We start from the raw sequence: 19,231 nt of genomic DNA, 5'->3' as shown, positions 1-19,231 counted from the left end.
ATTTGCAAATATTTTCTCCCATTCTGTGGGTTGCCTCTTTGTTTTGTTGACTGTCTCCTTTGCTGTGCAGAAGTTTTTATCTTGAAGTCCCAAAAGTTCATTTTTGCTTTTGTTTCCCTTGCCTTTGGAGACGTGTCATGAAAGAAGTTGCTGTGGCTGATGTCGAAGAGGTTACTGCCTATGTTCTCCTTTAGTATTTTGATGGATTCCTGTCTCAAATTGAGGTCTTTCATCCATTTTGAGTTTATCTTTGTGTATGGTGTTAGAGAATGGTAACATTTCATTTTTCTGTATATAGCTGTCCAGTTTTCCCAGCACCAATTATTGAAGAGACTGTCTTTTTTCCATTGCGTATTTTTTCCTGCTTTGTTGAAGATTATTTGACCATAGAGTTGAGGGTCCATATTTGGGTTCTCTATTCTGTTCCATTGGTCTGTATGTCTGTTTTTGTGCCAGTACCATGCTGTCTTGGTGATCACTGCTTTGTCATATAGCTTGAAATCGGGCAATGTGATCCCCTCAGCTTTGTTTTTCTTTTTCAACATTTCCTTGGTGATTTGGGGTCTTTTCTGATTCCATACAAATTTTAGGATTGTTTGTTCCAGTACTTTGAAAAATGTCATTGGAATTTTGATTGGGATGGCACTGAAGGTATAGATTGCTCTGGGCAGCGTAGACATTTTAACAATATTTATTCTTCTGATCCATGAGCATGGAATATTTTTCCATCTTTTTGTGTCTTCTTCGATTTCTTTCATGAGTGTTCTGTAGTTCCTAGAGTATAGATCCTTTACCTCTTTGGCTAGGTTTATTCTGAGGTATCTTATGGTTTTTGGTGCTATTGTAAATGGAATCATTTCTCTGATTGCTCTTACTACGGGTTGCATTGTTATTGTATAAGAAAGCGACTGATGTCTGTGCATTGATTTTGTATCCTGTCACATTACACAATTGCTGTATGAGTTCCAGGAATTTGGGGGTGGAGTCTTTTGGATTTTCCACATAATGTATCATGTCACCTATGAAGAGAGAGAGTTTGACTTCTTTTTTGCCAATTTGAATACTTTTCTTTTTGTTGTCTGATTGCTGTTGCTAGGACTTCTAATACTATGTTGAACAATAGTGGCGAGAGTGGGCTTCCTTGTCGTGTTCCTGATCTTAAGAGAAAGGCTCTCAGCTTTTCCCCATTGAGGATGATATTTGCTGTGGGTTTTTCATAGATGGATTTTATGAACTTGAGGAATGTTCCCTCTATCCCTACACTCTGAAGAGTTTTAATCAGGAAAGGATGTTGTATTTTGTCAAATGCTTTTTCTGTGTCAATTGAGAGGACCATATGGTTCTTCTCTCTCCTCTTATTAATGTATTCTATCACACTGATTGATTTATGAATGTTGAACCACCCTTGCCTCCCAGGGATAAATCCCACTTGATCGTTGTGGATGATCCTTTTAATGTATTGTAATCCTATTAGCTAGGATTTTGTTGAGAATTTTGGAATCCATATTCATCAGGGATATCAGTCTGAAATTCTCCTTTTTGATGGGGTCTTTGCCTGGTTTGTGGATTAAGGTAATGCTGGCCTCATAGAATGAGTCTGGAAGCTTTCCTTCTGTTTCTATTTTTTTGAAACAGCTTCAGGAGAATAGGTATTATTTATTCTTTGAATGTTTGGTAGAATTCCCCAGGGAATCCATCAGGCCCTGAACTTTTTTGGGGGGGAGGTTTTTGATCACTGCTTCAATCTCGTTACTGGTTATTGGCCTATTCAGGTTGTCAATTTCTTCCTGTTCTAGTCTTGGCAGTTTATAGGTTTCCAGGAAGGCATCCATTTCTTCCAGGTTGCATAATTTAGTGGCACATAGTTGTTGATAATAATTTCTAATAGTTGTTTTTATTTCCTTGGTATTAGTCATGATCTCTCCCCTTTCATTTGTAATTTTATTAATTTGGGTCCTTTCTCTTTTCTTTTGGATAAATCTGGCCAGTGGTTTATCAATCTTATTAATTCTTTCAAAGAACCAGCTTCTAGTTTCATTGATCTGATCTGTGTTTCTGGTTTCTAATTCATTGTTCTCTGCTCTAATTTTAATTATTTCTCTTCTAACTCATGGCTTAGGCATCGTTGCTTTTTCTCCAGTTCTTTAAGGTGTAAAGTTGGTGAATTCGGGATTTTTCTTTTTCTTTTCTTTTCTTTTTTTTTTTTGAGTGAGGCTTGCATGGCTATGTATTTTCCCCTTAGGACCGCCTTTGCAGTATCCCATAGGTTTTGGACCAATGTGTTTTCGTTCTCATTGGTTTCCATGAATTGTTTAAGTTCTTCTTTGATTTTCTGGTCGACGCAAACATTCTTGAACAGAGTGGTCTTTAGCTTCGAAGTGTTTGAATTTCTGCCAAATTTTTTCTTCTGATTGAGTTCCAGTTTTAAAGCATTATGGTCTGAGAATATGCAGGGAATAATCTCAATCTTTTGGTATTGATTGAGACCTGATTTGTGACCCAGTATGTGGTCTATTCTGGAGAAAGTTCCATGTGCGCTTGAGAAGCATGAGTATTCTGTTGTTTTAGAATGTTCTGTATATATCTATGAGGTCCATCTGGTCCAGTGTGTCATTCAAATCTCCTGTTTCTTTGTTGATTTTCTGCTTAGATGATCTGTCCATTCCTGAGAGTGGAGTATTGAGGTCTTCTACAATTAACGTATTGTTATCAATATGACTCTTTATTTTGGTTAACATTTGGCTTATGTAGATGGCTGCTCTCATGTTGGGGACATAGATATTTACAATTGTTAGATCTTCTTGTTGGATAGGCCCTTTAAGAATGATATAGTGTCTTTGTGTGTCTCTAACTACAGTCTTTAGTTTAAAATCTAATTTGTCTGATAGAAGAATTGCTACCCCAGCTTTCGTTTGAGGTCCATTGGCATGGAAGATGGATCTCCATCGCTTCACTTTCAGTCTGGATGTATCTTTAGGTTCAAAATGAGTCTCTTGTAGACAGCATATGGATGGGTCCTGTCTTTTTATCCAATCTGCAACCCTGTGCCATTTTATGGGAGCAGTTAGCCTTTCACTTTGAGGGTGATTATTGAAAGATATGAATTTATTATCATCATGTTGCCTGTGGAGTCCTTGTTTCTATAGACTGTCTCTGTAAATTTCTGTTCTATATCACTCTTGGGGTCTTTCTCCTGTTGTGGAACCCCCCCCCCCGCCTTAATATTTCTTGTAGGGCCAGCTTAGTTGTCACATATTCTTTCAGTTTCTGCTGTCTTGGAAGCTCAGCATCTTTCCATCCATTCTAAATGACAGCATTGCCAGATAAAGTATTCTTGGCTGCATGTTCTTCTCGTTAATACCCTGAATATGTCTTGCTAGGCCTTTCTGGCTTGCCAGGTCTCTGTGGGTAGGTCTGACATTATTCTGATGTTCCTCCTTCTGTACATAAGGAATCTCTTCCCCCTAACTGCCCTTAAGATGGCTTCCTTGGTTCTAAGATTTACGCGTTTTACTATTACATGCTGGGGCATTGGTCTGTTTTCCTTCATCTTGGGAGGGGTCCTCTCTGCCTCTAGGACACGAATGTTTGTTTCATTCCCCAGATTAGGGAAGTTCTCAGCTACGATTTGTTCAAATATATCTTCTAGTCCTCTCTCTCTCCCCACCCCCTCAGGGATGCCAATAATTCTGACATTGGAACATTTCATGGCATCACTTATTTCTCTAATTCTGTTTTCATGGATTTTGAGCTTTTTCCCCAGGTCTCCTTTTTTTCCTTCTTTTCTATCAATTGGTCTTCTAGATCAGTAATTCATTCTTCTGTCTCATTTAACCTAGCTGTTAGAGTATCTAGATTTAGATTGGATCTCGTTGATAGCATTTTTTTTTAAAGATTTTTTTAAAAATTTATTTGAGAGAGAGAGAATGAGAGACAGAGAGCACGAGAGGGAAGAGGGTCAGAGGGAGAAGCAGACTCCCCGCTGAGCAGGGAGCCCGACGTGGGACTCGATCCTGGGACTCCAGGATCATGACCCAAGCCGAAGGCGGTCACTCAACCAACTGAGCCACTCAGGTGCCCTCGTTGATAGCATTTTTAAGTTCTGCCAATTCAGCTTTAATTTCTGTTCTTAGAGATTCTATGTTGCCATTAATCAATTTCTCCATTCTAGCTGTTGTCTTCATAACTGTTACCCTGAAGTCCATCTCTGACATCTTGGTTATATCTGTATCCATTTGTAAATCTGTGGCAGAAGTTACAGTCTCTGAGTCTTTCCTATTTTGGGGGCTCCTCCTCTTAGTCATTCTGTTGAGGGGTGGTTGAGGGAGTGCACAGAGTCCAAATTATTGACCACAACCTAAGCAAGATGCACCCGTTTTCTAGGGACCTTAGGGTTGTTGGCCTCTTGTTCTCCCAGCCTGTCTTCTGGGGGAGGGGCCTGCCACGCTGTTACTTAGGCAACCCTGTTTGGGCAGAGGTGCCCTGCCCCCTGTTGATGGGGGAGGGATGGGCTCAGTGAAAACCGTTTTTGGGGTGCTTTTGTTCTCTGGTGGCTTTCCCTGGCGGTCTCTTCCAAGAGTCAGAGCAGAAGAGACCATTTCCAACCCTCTGCCTCAGACCAGAGAGATCGCAGTTTGTTTTTCAGTGAGCTCTCCAGGCCACAGGATCTCTCTTTCTATCTGTGCTGCTATAAACTGCAACATCCTGGGTTGTGCGCCCCTCAGCAGGGCTCCCAGTCCTCACCTCCTGGTCAGGGCTTGGGGGCACGTCTCTGCCCTTTGTGCTTCTAAAACCGCTGGCCACCCCCAGTTTGCACGTGTGGCCCTGCTGCTCCAGGTTTCAGTCTGGGGGCTGCTCTAAACTCCTTTCCCTGCTGCTACCGTTCTGTGAGTCTGTGCCCTGTCCCCAGCATGGGAGGTTATCACTCACCCCAGCATAGGATCCCCATGGCTTCCTCCCCATTCTTTTTATCTTCAGATATGTGCCCGCAGAATTACAGCTCCCTGCTTCATACCTTGAAACCAGTCTCCTGCAATATTCTGTTTGTAGAGATCCAGATCTATCTTCTTACATCTCAGGCTGATTTCATGGGTGTTCAGAGTGGTCTGGTAGATAGCCAGCTCAATTCAGGGGACCGGTTGGAACAGGGTCCCCTACTCCTCCGCCATCTTTTCCCTTCATCTCTTTTTTTGTTGTTGTTGCCATTTTAATTGCTGTTGTGTCTTGGTGTGGACCTCCTTGGTTGAATTTGTTGGGGGGATCTCTGTGCCTCCTGAATCTGGATCTGTGTTTCTCTTCCCAGATTCAAGAAGTTTATAGCTCTTCTTTTTTCTTTCTTTTTTTTTTTTTTAAGAAAATCTTTTTATTTTATTATTTTAGATTTTTATTTGAGAGAGAGAATGAGATAGAGCATGAGAGGGGAGAGGGTCAGAGGGAGAAGCAGACTCCCTGCCGAGCAGGGAGCCCGATGCGGTACTCGATCCTGGGACTCCAGGATCATGACCTGAGCCTAAGGCAGTTGCCCAACCAACTGAGCCATCCAGGTGCCCAGCTCTTTTTTTTTCAAATACCTTTTCTGGCCCCCTTTCTCTTCTCCTTCTGGGACCCCTATAATGGGATATTAGTATATTTTACATTGTCACAGAGTTCCTTTAACCTATCCTCATTTTCTAAATTCTTTTTCATTTTTGCTGTTTAATTTGGTTGTTTTCTACTACCCTGTCTTCCAGATCATGAATTTGTGGTGCATCCTTTAATCTATTGTTGATTCCCTCTAGTGTATTTTTCATTTTACTTATTGTATTCTTCAGCTCTGATTGGTTCTTTTTATATTTTTTGTTTCTTTGTTGAAGTTCTCACTGAGTTCATCCACTCTTCTCTCAAGTCTGATGAGCATCTTTATGGCCATTATTTTGGAATCTTTATCAAGTAGATCAGTTATCTTGGTTTTGTTTTGTTCTCTTTTGAGGTTTTGTCTTACTTTTTCATTTGGAACCTATTCCTGTCTCCTCACTTTGACACTGTGTGTTTATTTCTGTGTATTAATTAGGTGGATCAGCTACATTCCTGGTCTTGAAGGTAGTGGCCTTATGTAGAAGGCAGCCTGTGGTACCCAGTAGCTCAGTCCTCCTTGTCACTAGGACCAGGCACTCCAGGGTTGCCCATGTGTGGACTGTGTGTGTCCTCCTGTTGTGACTTGGCTGCGACTCCTGCAGACATGCTGGTGGGTAGGGCTGGCTTCCAGCACAGCCTGCCTCTGAGAGGCCTTGTGGTAGCTGCTTGTGTGTGCTGTTGGGTGAGGTTAGTCTCCTGTGCAGCTGCCTGAGAGTCCTTGCCACAGTTCTTGCTGATATGTTTGTGGGCAGGGCTGCCTCCCCTCCCTGCTGGTCCTGGCAAGGGCTGTCTCACATGTGTATTAGGGTAGTGGTCACTGCAGAAGGATGCTGGTCTCACCCAGAGCTGTCAGTTGGATGTGGCTGGGCAGGAGCTCCTTTGGAGGGGCACCTTGCCAGGGTGAGTGGGATTGGTCTGGAGGGAAATGTTGGGGTGGGGTGAGTGGCACTAGTTAGGTAGATGTAGAGTGTTGGGACTGGCTCCCATCAGCATTGGAGCAGTTATGTTGAAGGAGGGCAAGAAAAATTGTGTGTACCTGCACCTCCATCCCTGGAGAAAGTTCTTATAGATCTCTGCCTCTTTGGCACACGCCTTATGGTCTATCCATCTCCTTCACATGTAACCCAGGTGCTTTTGAAACTGCTGCCTCTGTGATGGGTCTTGGACTGAGTGATGTCATGTGTTTGCCCTTAAAAGTGGAGTCTCAGTTTCCTATATCCTTTTGGGTCTCCCAGAATTTAGCTCATTTTCAAAGCCAGAGATTATGGGGGCTTGTCTTCCCAGGGCAGATGCCCAGGGCAGGGTGTGCTGGATGTGGGGCTTGATCCCCTCATTCCTCAGGGAGGATCTTTGTACCTGTGATAATCCTCCTGTTTGTGGTTCCCCACCTGTGGGTCACCATACTGGGAGTTTTGGCTCCTAACCACACCTCTGCCCTCCTACCTTCTTGATCTGGCTTTCTCTGTATGACTTTAGCAGTAGAAGAGCTGTTCTGCCAATCTTCATGTCATTTTCAGAGTTGTACTCTATTTAGCTGTAGCCTTGATGTGTCTATGGGAGGAAGTGAGCTCAGGATCCTCTTACTTACTCCGCCATCTTTTCAAGTTCCCCCTTGTAGTCTCTAACTTTTGACACTTTATGATGTCTTCATGTGGGTCTCTTTGGGCGCCTCTTATTTGGAACTCTGGGCTTCTGTCTAGATGTCTGTTTCCTCCCCCAGGTCAGAGTTTTCAGCCATTATTTCTTCATATATGTTTTCTAACACCCGCCCCCGCCGGCCCGTCTCTTATCGCCTTCTGAGAGCTCTGTAAGGCATATATTGATTTTCTTGATGATGTCCTTTAAGTCCCTTAAGCTATATTCACATTTTTTTAATATTTCTTTTTGCCACTCTGATTCAATGAGTTCCACTGTCCTGTCTTTGAGCCTTCTGATCCTTTCTTTTGCTTCATCTAACCTGTTGAAGCCCTCTATTGTACAATTTCTTTCTTTTTTTTTTTTTTCTAAGAAAGGGAGAGGGTTGGAGAGGAGCAGAGGGAGAGGCAAAGGGAGAATGCTAAGCAGGCTCCACACCCAGTGTAGAGCCAGACAAAGGGTTCAATCCCACAACCCTGAGATCATGACCCAAGCGAAATCAAGAGATGGACTCTTAACCAACTGAGCCACCCAGGTTGCCCCTCTGTTGTACCTTTTTAGTTATTGTATTCTTCAGGTCTGTGACTTCTGTTTGGTACTTTGTTATATTTTCTCTTTGTTGAAATTTCAACTTCATTCATTATTTTGAGCATGGTGGGCATCTTTGACCATTATTTTGAACTCTTTACAAGGTAAATCACTTATCTCCATTTCATTATGGTCTTATTCTGAGGTTTTATGTTGTTCTTTCTTTGGGAATGTATTCTTTTTCTTCATTTTCCTTGATTCTCTGTGTTAGTTTCTATGCATTAGATAACACAGCCACCTCTTTCAGTTTTGAAGGAGTGGTCTTCTGTAGGAGATGATCCCTATTGTTTAACCCTGCCCTAGCTCTTGGGTGTCTCTTGAACTTTTGTGATTGTCCAAGCCGCCTACTTTATTATCAGTGACTCCTAGTAGTTGAAGTGTGCCAAGACCTATCAGTGTCCCAAAGGGGAGGATCTTGGTCAGCACTTAAATTCAGGCTGATTGGAAGCCAGACCCTCATACAGTAGCTTTTAAAGTATGCAAATATACCGTTTTCAGGGGAATACGGGGAAATGGGCATTTCTGTCTGCTCCCTCTGCACTGAGTCCTGGAATGACAGCCAGTTAAAAACTTTTTTTTCCCCCCCTACTGTCCCATTGAACCTGTGAACAGAAGCCCCACCAGCCACCACAGCCAGGCTATCATGGGATGTATCTTCTGAGTGGCAGCCATAAATGCTGGAGCACCAGATGTATATACACATTCCTTTCTCAAAGACACCAGTGACCTGGGGTGGGACAGGGGGAGAATGAAAATATGGTGCCCACTGGACCCCCTTCCTGGTCTCTGCAGAAGATGGTGGTTGGCCTCCAGATGTGTATTTAATTGGAAGCCAGCCCCTCAGGCCACAGCTATAAAGAAGCTAACTGGCCTCTCACAGTAAGACTGGGGGTGTGTTTCAGTCTTCTGTCTGTGCTGTGCCCTGAGGGTGGTAGCAAGGAACTGTTTCTGGGATTACTGTTAAAGCCCTATGGGACCTGTGAATGTAAGCCCTGCTGGCCACAGACCCAGGTGGTCGAGGGGTGTCTCCCAGGGAGTAGTTACAAAAACGGGGCACCAGATGTGTGCACAAGCTCCTTTTTAGGAGATACTGGTGACTTGGAGCTAAGCAGAGGGAGAGTGTGAAGATAGTACTGCACTCTTGAGGTCTCTGGTGAGGATTGTAGAGGTCTCTGGTGAGGATTGTAGTTGGCTCTTACCTTAGATGCATGTTTGATTAGAAGCCAGCCCCTCAGGCCAAAGCTATAAAGCTAAGCTAATAGACCTCTCACAGAAAGGCTGGAGGTGTGTTTGTTTGCTGTCCCCATGCTGTGCCCCAGGAGGTAGCCAGTGAAGAACTCTTTCTGCATTTGTTACAATATGGGACCTGTGAATGTAAGCCCTGCTGGCCACCAGAGCCAGGTGACCAGGGATGTCTTCTGGACAGAAGCCACGCAAACCAGATGTGTGCATAAGCTCCTTCTGGGGAGATGCAAGTAACCTGCAGGGGGGCAGGAACAGGGCCCACAGGCCTCTAGATGTGTTAGATTAGAAGCCTGTCCTTCAGGCTGAAGCTTTAAGATAAGCAAGCAGGCCCCCTTCACACAAAGCCTGGGACTGCGGCTGAGTTTCAGTTGGCCGGCTCCGCACTATGTCCCGGGGGCAAGAGCCAGTTAAGAACCATTTCTGCTTTTGTTACAGTCCCATGGGATCCACAGATGTAAGCCACTTGTGCCAGGTGATCAGGAGGTGTCCCCTGGGTGGCAGATGCTGCAAAAACTGGGGCACCACACATAAAGCAGGGTACCAGATGTGTGCACAGCTCCTTTCTGGGAGACAGTGGTGGCTGGGAGTGCAGCAGAGGGAGAGCGCAAGATGGCGCCTGCCAGTCCTCAGACTTTGGAGTATTTAAGTAGGTCCTTCAGGTTTTAAATTGGATGCCTGCCCCTCAGGCTGAAGCTTTAAGATAAGCAACTAGGCCTCTCTCACAAAATGCCTGGGCACTTTTCAGTCAGCTGCATCTGCTCTGGGCCCTGGAGTGGATGAGTCCACGTCAGCCCTTTAAGAAGCTGTTTCTTGTATTGCTGTAGCCACGTGGGTCTCGTGGAAGCCCCTTTGGCTTTCAAAGCTAGTTATTTTGGGGGCTCATCTCTGAGGGGCAGGTCTTAAAAGTTGGGGTGTCAAATGGAGGGTTTAAACCCTTCACCCTTTAGGGAGAAGCTCGGGGTCATGAGTTCCCTCCCGATTGTGGGTTGCTGCACCAGAGGTGAGGTTTATGCTGAGGTGTGGAAAAACGGAGCTGGGTGGCTTGCTTTGTTGATAGATCTAGATTAAAAAGTATTTTTAGGACTAGAGTGGGAATCAGCACACTATGGCCCATTGCCTATTTTTGTATGGTTTTAAGCTAAGAATGGTTGGGATAGAATGCCACAAAGACCCAGCCCACAAAACTTAAAATGTTTACTATCTGGACTTCTACAGAGAAGTTTGCCAACTCCTGATACAAAGCAATGTGTATTAAAGCACCGCTGGGTGAAATGTGTTACCTGTGAAATAGTAGGTTTGGATTATGCCAGTGGTTTGTCTTTTTGGGGTGGGAAGTCACAGATCTGAGTTGTAAAACTGAGCTCTGCCCTAAAAATGCACATATACCAAATTGTGCCTATGCCAATTCCAGCCATGATGGCCCCCAGGTTAAGAATCTTTACACTGTAATATTTATTAGCCCTGATTGAGCTGCCAGAATTAGGGCCCCTGGCCATATGATATTGCTTAACCTAATTACCTCCTTAAAAGCCCTATCTCCAGGTTGTCACTTTGGAGGTTAGGCTTCAACCTCTGAATTTGTATGTGTGTGCAACACAATTCAGTCTGTAATACAGATCCTGCCTCTTTAATCTCTGTGAGGAAGCATGCTTTCTAAAGGTGGTTTGCTCCTGAATCCTGTGTACTACTTCTATGCTAAAGGAGTATTTGTTGCATTGATGAATGCTGGCCATCAGACGCACAACAAAATCCACAGAATATAAGATTCTAATTTAAGTGCCACATTAAAATACTAGAGCAATTCTGAGGAGAAACTAAGAGTAATCAAGGAAAGCTTTTGTGCCTTCCTAAATGAGAGAACTTCCTGTGCTTAGAACTACTTGCGTGTAAGGCCTTGCTGGCATTAGGGCATCTAGAGTCTGAGAGTGGAAGCCAAAGCGGAAATGGCTGACAGAGTCTGGAGAATCAGGAGGAGCAGGTGAAATCTGGACTCTTAAATTTATAAACTATGTTTAAGAACTGACTGGAAAAACAGTTCATAATCTTGGCAGAAAAGAAAACGGTACATTATGTAATTTTATCTGGGCTAGGGACAAAGAGGATCTAACATTTACTTTAACAGAGCACTCGTGAAGTTGTTTTGAACAGTAGTGACTATTGCAAAGAATCTAAGGGATGAAATTTGGGGAAACTTGCCACAAGCTGCCAGTGAAAAGAGTGAAAAGACTCTACTCACACAAAATGGCCCCCATAAAACCAGGTCGGGGGTTTCTGTTTGGGGAGGGGCATGGTTACACGACAATGCTATCTATTTGGCTGTGTAGGAATTTTTGTCCTGAGCTGTGAATTTAGTTCAAAGCCAAAAACTGAAGGGCCGGGATAACCCCCTCTATTTCCCTCCATTCAGAGGAAGACCTGATAAAAACTTGAGGGGTTTTGTGTCTAGGATAAGAACTTCCACCCTTCACCATTTGAGTTTGCCTTTCAAGAGTCATTATGAAATGGGGCCATTTACATCAAAATCATAGTTCTGATTCTGGTTCTTCCTTTCAGCAAAATGAGGTAGCTTTACATTTAGAGGACTGTGGTAACACATGTAGCATTTGGTGTTTAGGTTTAGATTAATACAGGCTAATGCAATTTTGTAGTTCCAATAAAAGGGTTTTAACCCAGTAATATAATAGCCTACATAAGTAACAAACATCAGAAATATAACTAGCGATTTTTGAGTTTAAAAAGTTATTTTAGGGAGGGAGGGGGCTGAGGGAGAGGGACAGGGAATCCAGGCAGACTCCGAGCTCAGCCCGGAGCCCGACCTGGGACTTGATCCCATGACCTGAGCCACCTGAGCTGAAACCAAGAGTCGGATGTTCAACCACCTGCACAACTCCGGTGCCCCAGCAATTTTTTTTAAGCTATATTTTACAAATCATTTATTGCTTCAAAAAGAGAATGGACACCAAAATGCTTTGCATTTAAAAACTTAACTAATTTGAGTCACTTTTATTTATTATTTTCCAAGTTTTGGCACCCAAACTTGGCAAACATCATGGAGATCTGTACAAACATGCATATACATATATACACTCACATATTTAAGTTTAAAGCCTCAGTTCCTCAAACCTTGTACTCAGGCTCCTGTTAAAAAGAGGGAAAGGGGTGAGAAGAATCAGGGAAAACATGAAAAAATCCCAATTGACAACTTCCTTATTGTTACGAATTAAAGCTGGCATTTTAAAGTAAAATCCATCACCTTACTAAAACTTCCACTAAGCTACAGCCTCAGATATTAAATAAACAGCCCCATACACACTTCAATGTGGTTTAATGACAAGATGGCTGAGGATTTGTTTTGTTATTTCAGGTAAAAGTTAATATTTCAGTGATTAAAATTTCAGGTGTTAAAAACTAACTACAAGCAAGGTCATCATTATACTCTGAAGCTGAATTCTTCTACAGCCGCTTGTCTTTAAATTACTATGCAAATCCAAGACAGTAACATTCAGGCTTTATAATTAAAATACTAATGTTTGGTGACTAAAGAGTAAACATGATTAGTTTACTCTAGGTCGTTTGATTTTATTTTTCTCTGTAGGAGCTTTCCTCTTCTGTGATAATCCAGGCCCAGGTTCCTTATTATTCGGAAGAAATGAAATCGCTTCTGGCAGACAGTAATTTTCTACTTGAGGAGGGGATTCCTATAAAAGGGAAAAACATTGTTCATTTTTCCTTGACTGTGCTTTTTAACCAGAAAAAACTTGAAATTTGTCTTTTAAGGTATGCTACTTAGCACTTATCACATTTAGGGAACAGAACCTGTGTGACAAAATCTCACCTTTTATCAGAAAAATAAATTTATAGCTCAGGTGGAATGGGGCCAGCTCAGATCTTGATAATGGTTTCATTTGTAAAAAGGTATGGTTAAGAAGTGACACCTTATACTTAGTGTCGATTTTTTAAAATATTTAAACATGTGAGGTAGGTGTTTTTTTATTTTACAGATAAGATAAAATAAGGTTAAATAACATATAACTAGCAGGAGTTAAAGCCAAAATTCATACATTGCCTCTAAAACCCTTAAAATTCTCTTCCTCACAACCACATTCCAACCCAAAACGACCTTTCCCTCATTAAAAGTGTGATAAAAATTTTCTAGCAAGATGGCAGACTGGAAAACATGAAAATGAATCACCATAAAATACTGAGTAAGTGCCTTTTGATTCAACTCTTCCCTGGATGACAACTTCCGACCCAAATATATTAAAAGCAACCACCCCAAGACACTGGAGAGGAAATGAGATCAGGCAAATACCAAAGGGGATGACACTGGGTAGGGAGTGAATTTCTCTTCATTTTTGTTTTCTGTTGTGACTTGGCCCTCATAATACAGACTTCTCCTTACAACAAAAACATGCAGTAATGGCCTGAAACCACAGGCCATTACTGGAAATGAGGTGGGAATCCCAGGAGGGAGCAGGGGAAGCCTCAAACTCGGGTATGAAATCTGCCCAAATCTTTGCCCTCTCACCATGGATGTGCAGAGGCGGCTCAAGTAAGGCTAAAGCTTTGATCCCGCACTCACTGCAAAAGGTGCCTGTTAAGCAAACAGAATGGCATTCCCTAAGGAACGTAACAGAATCTAGTTTTTACAACTTAGACGCATGCAAATTACTCCACATCTGAAGAACATGACCCATTCTCAAGAAAAAACAATCAGAATCCAAAAACCCAATAAAGATCTAAAACTTATATGTATTGAAAATTACAAAATGTTCATGAAAGCAAAGACGACTTAAATATGCTGTATTCATGGAATGAAAGACTGAACATAGTGAAGATGTCAATTCACTTAAATTGATCTGTAGGTTTAATGTGATTCCTATCAAAATCGTAGCAAGATGTTTTCATAAGCATATAAATAAGCTTATTTAAAAACTTAAAAGGTATAGGCCCTAGAAAAGCTAAAAGGATCTTGAAAAAGAAGAGTAAAGAGGAATCGCTACCTAATATCAGATATAAGAAGAAAGATGCTATTGCAGAGGGAAAGACCTAGATCAATAGACCCCCAACATATGCCAAACTGAATTTTGACAAAGGTGTAAAAGCAACTAAGTGGAGGACAGTTCTTTTATGGTGGAGCAATCGGACATTCTGAGTGACCTAAACTTCACACCTTCTGTGAAAACCTCACACCTCATGACATTTATGAAGCACACCAAAGGCATTCACTCTTGACTAGCCATTATGGAACTGCAAATTAAAACCACAATGAAAGATTACTACATACCAACTGAAATGGCTAAAAAAAAGTGACAAATGCCAATAAGGATACAGAAAAACGATCACTTATAACAGTGGTAGGAATGTAAAATATGACCACTCTGGAAACACACTTAGGAATTTATCCCAATGCAATGAAATCTTATTTCCACATAAAATATGTGCAAAAAATGTTCATAGCAGCTTTAGTCATAATAGCCCCAAAGTAGAAACAACCCAGATGTCCTTCAATAGGCTAATGGTTAAGCTGTAGATCTCAACTGTTCAATAAAAAGTAATAAAATCACTGATACAAGCAACACCTGAATGATTCCGAAGGGAATCTTGCTAAAAAAAAAAGCCGGGGCGCCTGGGTGGCTCAGTCGTTAAGCATCTGCCTCTGGCTCAGGTCATGATCCTGGAGTCCCGGGATCGAGTCCCACATCAGGCTCCCTGCTCAGCGGGAGGCCTGCTTCTCTCTCTCCCACTCCCCCTGCTTGTGTTCCTGCTCTCTCTCTGTCAAATAAATAGATGAAATCTTTAAAAAAAAAAAAAGCCAATCCGAAAAGATTACACACTATATTGATTCCATTTAAGATTTAAAGACACTGACAACAGATTAGTGGTTGACAGGTGTAAGAGACCGCTGGGAGAAGAGAATGAAGGGAAGGAGGTGGGTGTAGTTAAAAAAAAAAAAAGGCAAAATGAATGATTGCTGTAGTGATAGATTGTTCTGTATCTTGACTGTGGTGGCAGACACATGAAGCAGAAGTGGGGAAATTGGGGGCGCCTGGGTGGCTCAGTTGGTTAGGCGACTGCCTTCGGCTCAGGTCATGATCCTAGAGTCCTGGGATCGAGTCCCACGTCGGGCTTCCTGCTCAGCGGGGAGTCTGCTTCTCCCTCTGACCCTCTTCCCTCTCGTGCTCTCTCTCATTCTCTCTCTCTCAAATAAAAAAAATCTTAAAAAAAAAAAAAAGTGGGGAAATCGGAATAAGTTTGGATTGCATCAGGTCAATATCCTGGCTGTAATACTGTACTATATTGTTGCAAGATATCATCCCCTGGGGGAAACTATTATTTCTTACAATTGCATGTAAAGCTACCGATTACCTCAAAATAAAAGCAGTCTTGCTCATGACCCAGATGTTGGAAATAGTAGACAATGATACCAAAGCAGCTCTTATCCTTGAAATGAGTGAAATGAAAAAGTAGAAAAATAGAAACTATAAAAAAGAACTGATTCTAGATATAAAAAAATTTAATATCTAAATAAAAAAATCTCCTGTAAGAGCCTTTAGAATGAAAATAACAGGAAAAAAATCAGTGAAGTAATAAATAGGAATTAGTCAATCAGAAAACACAGAAAGTAAATATGGCCTGAAGGACCTGAGGGAGGGACCTGTGGGACAATATCAAAAGGTACGAGTGATTAAATTCCCATATAGACAGGAAAGAATGGAGAAGTAATTGTCAAAATTTCTCAAGTTTGGTGAAAGAGAGAAATTTACAGATTGAAGAAGCTCTGCAGAAAAAGCAGGATTAATATAAAGAAACTACACCTGGAAGTATCATAAATGGTGAAAATCAAAGATGAAACAGCCAGAATAAAAAATGAGACACTGCACTGCATACAGGAGAAGAAATCAAATTACCACTGACTTCTCAGAAATAATGGAGGCCAGCAGAAAGTGGAGTCTTTAGTAAAAAAACACTATCAACCCTAAATCCTATGCCCTACAAAAAGATCCTTCAGGCATAATGGTAAAATAGACACTCTCAAATAAAAGAAAACTAGAATTGGTCCCATCAGACTTATACTACAAATCAAAGTTTTGGGCTGAAGGAAAACTGATACCAGATAGGATAAATATAAGACTGTATTTTTCCTTTTAATTTCCTCAAAATACATAGGACTGTTTAAGCAAGTTTTGCTTTATGGCAGAACACTGTTCTGTGGAGCTGTAAGAGACAATGGAAAATATACAAAGTCTACAGAAAGTTTGCTGGCCCCTGCTTTACGTTGAAGGACCGGACACTAAATATTTCAGGCTGTGTGGGAGAGATGGTCTCTGTTGCAATTACTCAGCCCAGTGTTGCACTGCAAAAGCAGAAGAGAGAACATGTAAATGAGTGAATGGAGCTGTGTTCCAGTAAAACTTTGTAACACAGGCAGTGGAGAGGGTTTGGCCTGTGGGCTACAGTTTATTGGCCCCTGGTTTAAAGGATAGGGGAAGTAAAGGAACCTATATGAGTGTAAGATTTCTACATTCCATGTGAAGTGGCACAATATCATTTTAGCTAGACTATAAAAAGTTAAGTATATTATAATCCATAGAGCAAAACACACCCTGCCTCCAACAAAAAAGGCAAGAAAGAAAGAACACAGGAACAAAGACAAATTGAAAACTGCAAAAAAAAAAAAAACCCCTAAATCCAATCATATCAATAATTACACGATGGACTAAACATTCTAAAGAATAAAAAAACCCAACGATACCCTTTTTAAAAGAAAGCCATTTCAAATATAAAGGAAAATTCCATTTACAATTGCATCAAGAATAAAACAGGGACAAATTTAATCAAGGAGATAAAAGACTTGTACATTGAAAACTAAACAACATTGGGGCGCCTCGGTGGCTCAGTCTTAAGCGTCTACCTTCGGCTCAGGTCCTGGGATTGAGCCTTGCATTGGGCTGCCTGCTCGGCGGGAAGCCTGCTTCTCCCTCTCCCACTCCCCCTGCTTGTGTTCCTGTTCTTGCTATTTCTCTCTCTGTCAAATAAATAAAATCTTAAAAAAAAGAAAACTAGGCAACACTGATGAAATAGAAGATGACACAAATAAATGGAAAGATATTCCATGCTCATGGACTGGAAAAATTAACACTATTAAAATGTCCACACTACCCAAAGCAATCCACAGATTCAATGCAATCCCTATCAAAATTTCAATGGCATTTTTTCTAGAAATAGAACTAACAATCCTAAAGTTTGTATGGAATCACAAAGACTCCAAATAGCCAAAGCAATCTTTTTTTTTTTTTTTTTTTGACAGAGAGACACAGCGAGAGAGGGAACACAAGCAGAGGGAGCAGGAAAGGGAGAAGCAGGCTTCCCGTGGAGCAGGGAGCCTGATGTGGGGCTCGATCCCAGGACCCTGGGATCATGACCTGAGCTGAAGGCAGACGCTTAATGATTGAGCCACTCAGGCGCCCCTAGCCAAAGCAATCTTGAGAAAAGAGAACAAAGCTGGAGGCATCATGCTCCCTGATTTTAAACTGTATTACAAAACTATGGTAACCAAACAGTATGGTACTACCACATACACAGATCAAGAGAACAGAAAACCCTGAAATAAACCCAGGCATACTCGATCAATTACAAAGGAGCCAAGAACATACAAAAGGAAAAGGACAGTTTCTTCAATAAATGGTGTTGGAAAAACTAGACAGCTACATGCAAAAGACTGAAACAGGACCACTATCTTATACCATACACAAAAATAAATTCAAAATGGATTAAAGATTTGGATGAAAGACATGAAACTATAAAACTAAAAGAAAATATACGTCATGAGCTCCCTGACATTGGTCTTGGTAAAAATTTTTTGGATTTCACACCAAAATGAAAAGAAACACAAGCAAAAATTAACATGTGGGGAGACATCAAATTAAAAAGCTCATGCATAGTAAAGGACACCATCAGCAAAAGGAAAGGCAACCTAAGAAAGGGAGAAAATATTTGCAAATCATCTATCTGATAGGGGTTAATATCCCAAACCATGTGATTAAAAAATGGGCAGAGATCTGAATAGACATTTTCCCAAAGACACAGATGGTCAACAGGTATACGAAAAGGTGCTCAACGTCACTAATCATCAAAGAAATGCAAATCAAAATCATAACAAGATATTACCTAACACGTTAGAATAGCTGTTATCAAAAAGACAAGTGTTGATGAGGATATGGAGAAACGAGAACTCTTGTGTACTTCTAGTGGGAATGTAAACTGATGCAGCCATTATTTTTTTCCTCAAAAAATTAAAAATATAACTACCTTAAGAGTACACTTAGTTCGATGAGCACTGAGCAATTGTTGAATCATATTGCACACCTGAAACTAATAACACTATGTTAAATACAATCTTAAAAAAAAGGAACTACCTTATGATTCAACAGTTCCAACCTCTATGTATTTATCCAAAAGAAATAAAAACATTAATTCAAAAAGATAGCTGCTCTCCTATGTTCACTGCAGCATTATTTACAATAGCTAAGATATGAAAACCTGAGTGCCCACTGACAGATGGATAAAGAAAATTCACACACACACACACACAATGGATTAATCAGCCATAAAAAAATATTTCAGCCAAGGAAACCCTACCAACTGCAGCAACATGGATGGACCTTGATGGCATGATGCAAAGTGAAATAAGTCAGAAAAAGACAAATACTAGATGATTTCACTTACAAGTGGAACCTAATATAAAAAACGGGTGCCTGGGTGGCTCAGTCAGTTAAGCATCTGCCTTCGGCTCAGGTCATGATCCCAGGATCCTGGGATTGACTGCCGCATCGGGCTCCCTGCTCAGTAAGGAGCCTGCTTCTCTCTCTTGCACTCCCCCTGCTCGTGTGCTCTCTGTCAAATAAATAAATAAAATCTTAAAAAAATAAAAAAAAAAACAAAAACCCCAAATGAGATAGATACAAAGAACTGACTGGGGGTTGCTAGATGCAGGGTGTGAGGGCTGGGGGAAATGGGTAAGGGTGAACAAGAGGTACAAACTTACAGTTATAAAATAAGCCCTGAGGATTTAATATACAACATGGTGACTGTAGTTGTTAATATTGTATGGTATATTTGAAAGTTGGTAAGAGACTCAATCTTGGGA

The 19,231-nt window shown here is 41.4% G+C and overlaps 1 protein-coding gene across 5 annotated transcripts in view; it reads right to left on the bottom strand.

The window, feature by feature from the left end:
• Window positions 1-12,049: 12,049 nt before the first annotated feature.
• The window catches only part of TOPBP1 (DNA topoisomerase II binding protein 1), a 78,661-nt gene continuing 71,479 nt past the window's right edge, over window positions 12,050-19,231 (bottom strand). For 4 of the 5 annotated variants that reach the window (XM_028099181.1, XM_028099183.1, XM_028099185.1 and 1 more), the window contains one exon: window positions 12,050-12,779. In XM_028099181.1, the coding sequence (XP_027954982.1) occupies window positions 12,636-12,779 (144 nt within the window). In that variant the 3' untranslated portion in view covers window positions 12,050-12,635. Of the gene's footprint in view, window positions 12,780-14,001; window positions 15,300-19,231 lie in introns of those variants that run through there. The other variant, XM_028099184.2, reaches the window with a different exon arrangement.

This window comes from Eumetopias jubatus, unplaced genomic scaffold, assembly GCF_037043125.1.
Source record: "Eumetopias jubatus isolate StellerSeaLion01/CBP00866 unplaced genomic scaffold, mEumJub1_p1.0 scaffold_1, whole genome shotgun sequence".
NCBI lineage: Eukaryota > Metazoa > Chordata > Mammalia > Carnivora > Otariidae > Eumetopias > Eumetopias jubatus.
Note: the sequence above shows the minus strand (reverse complement) of the source record. Positions and strands in the feature narration are given on the sequence as shown.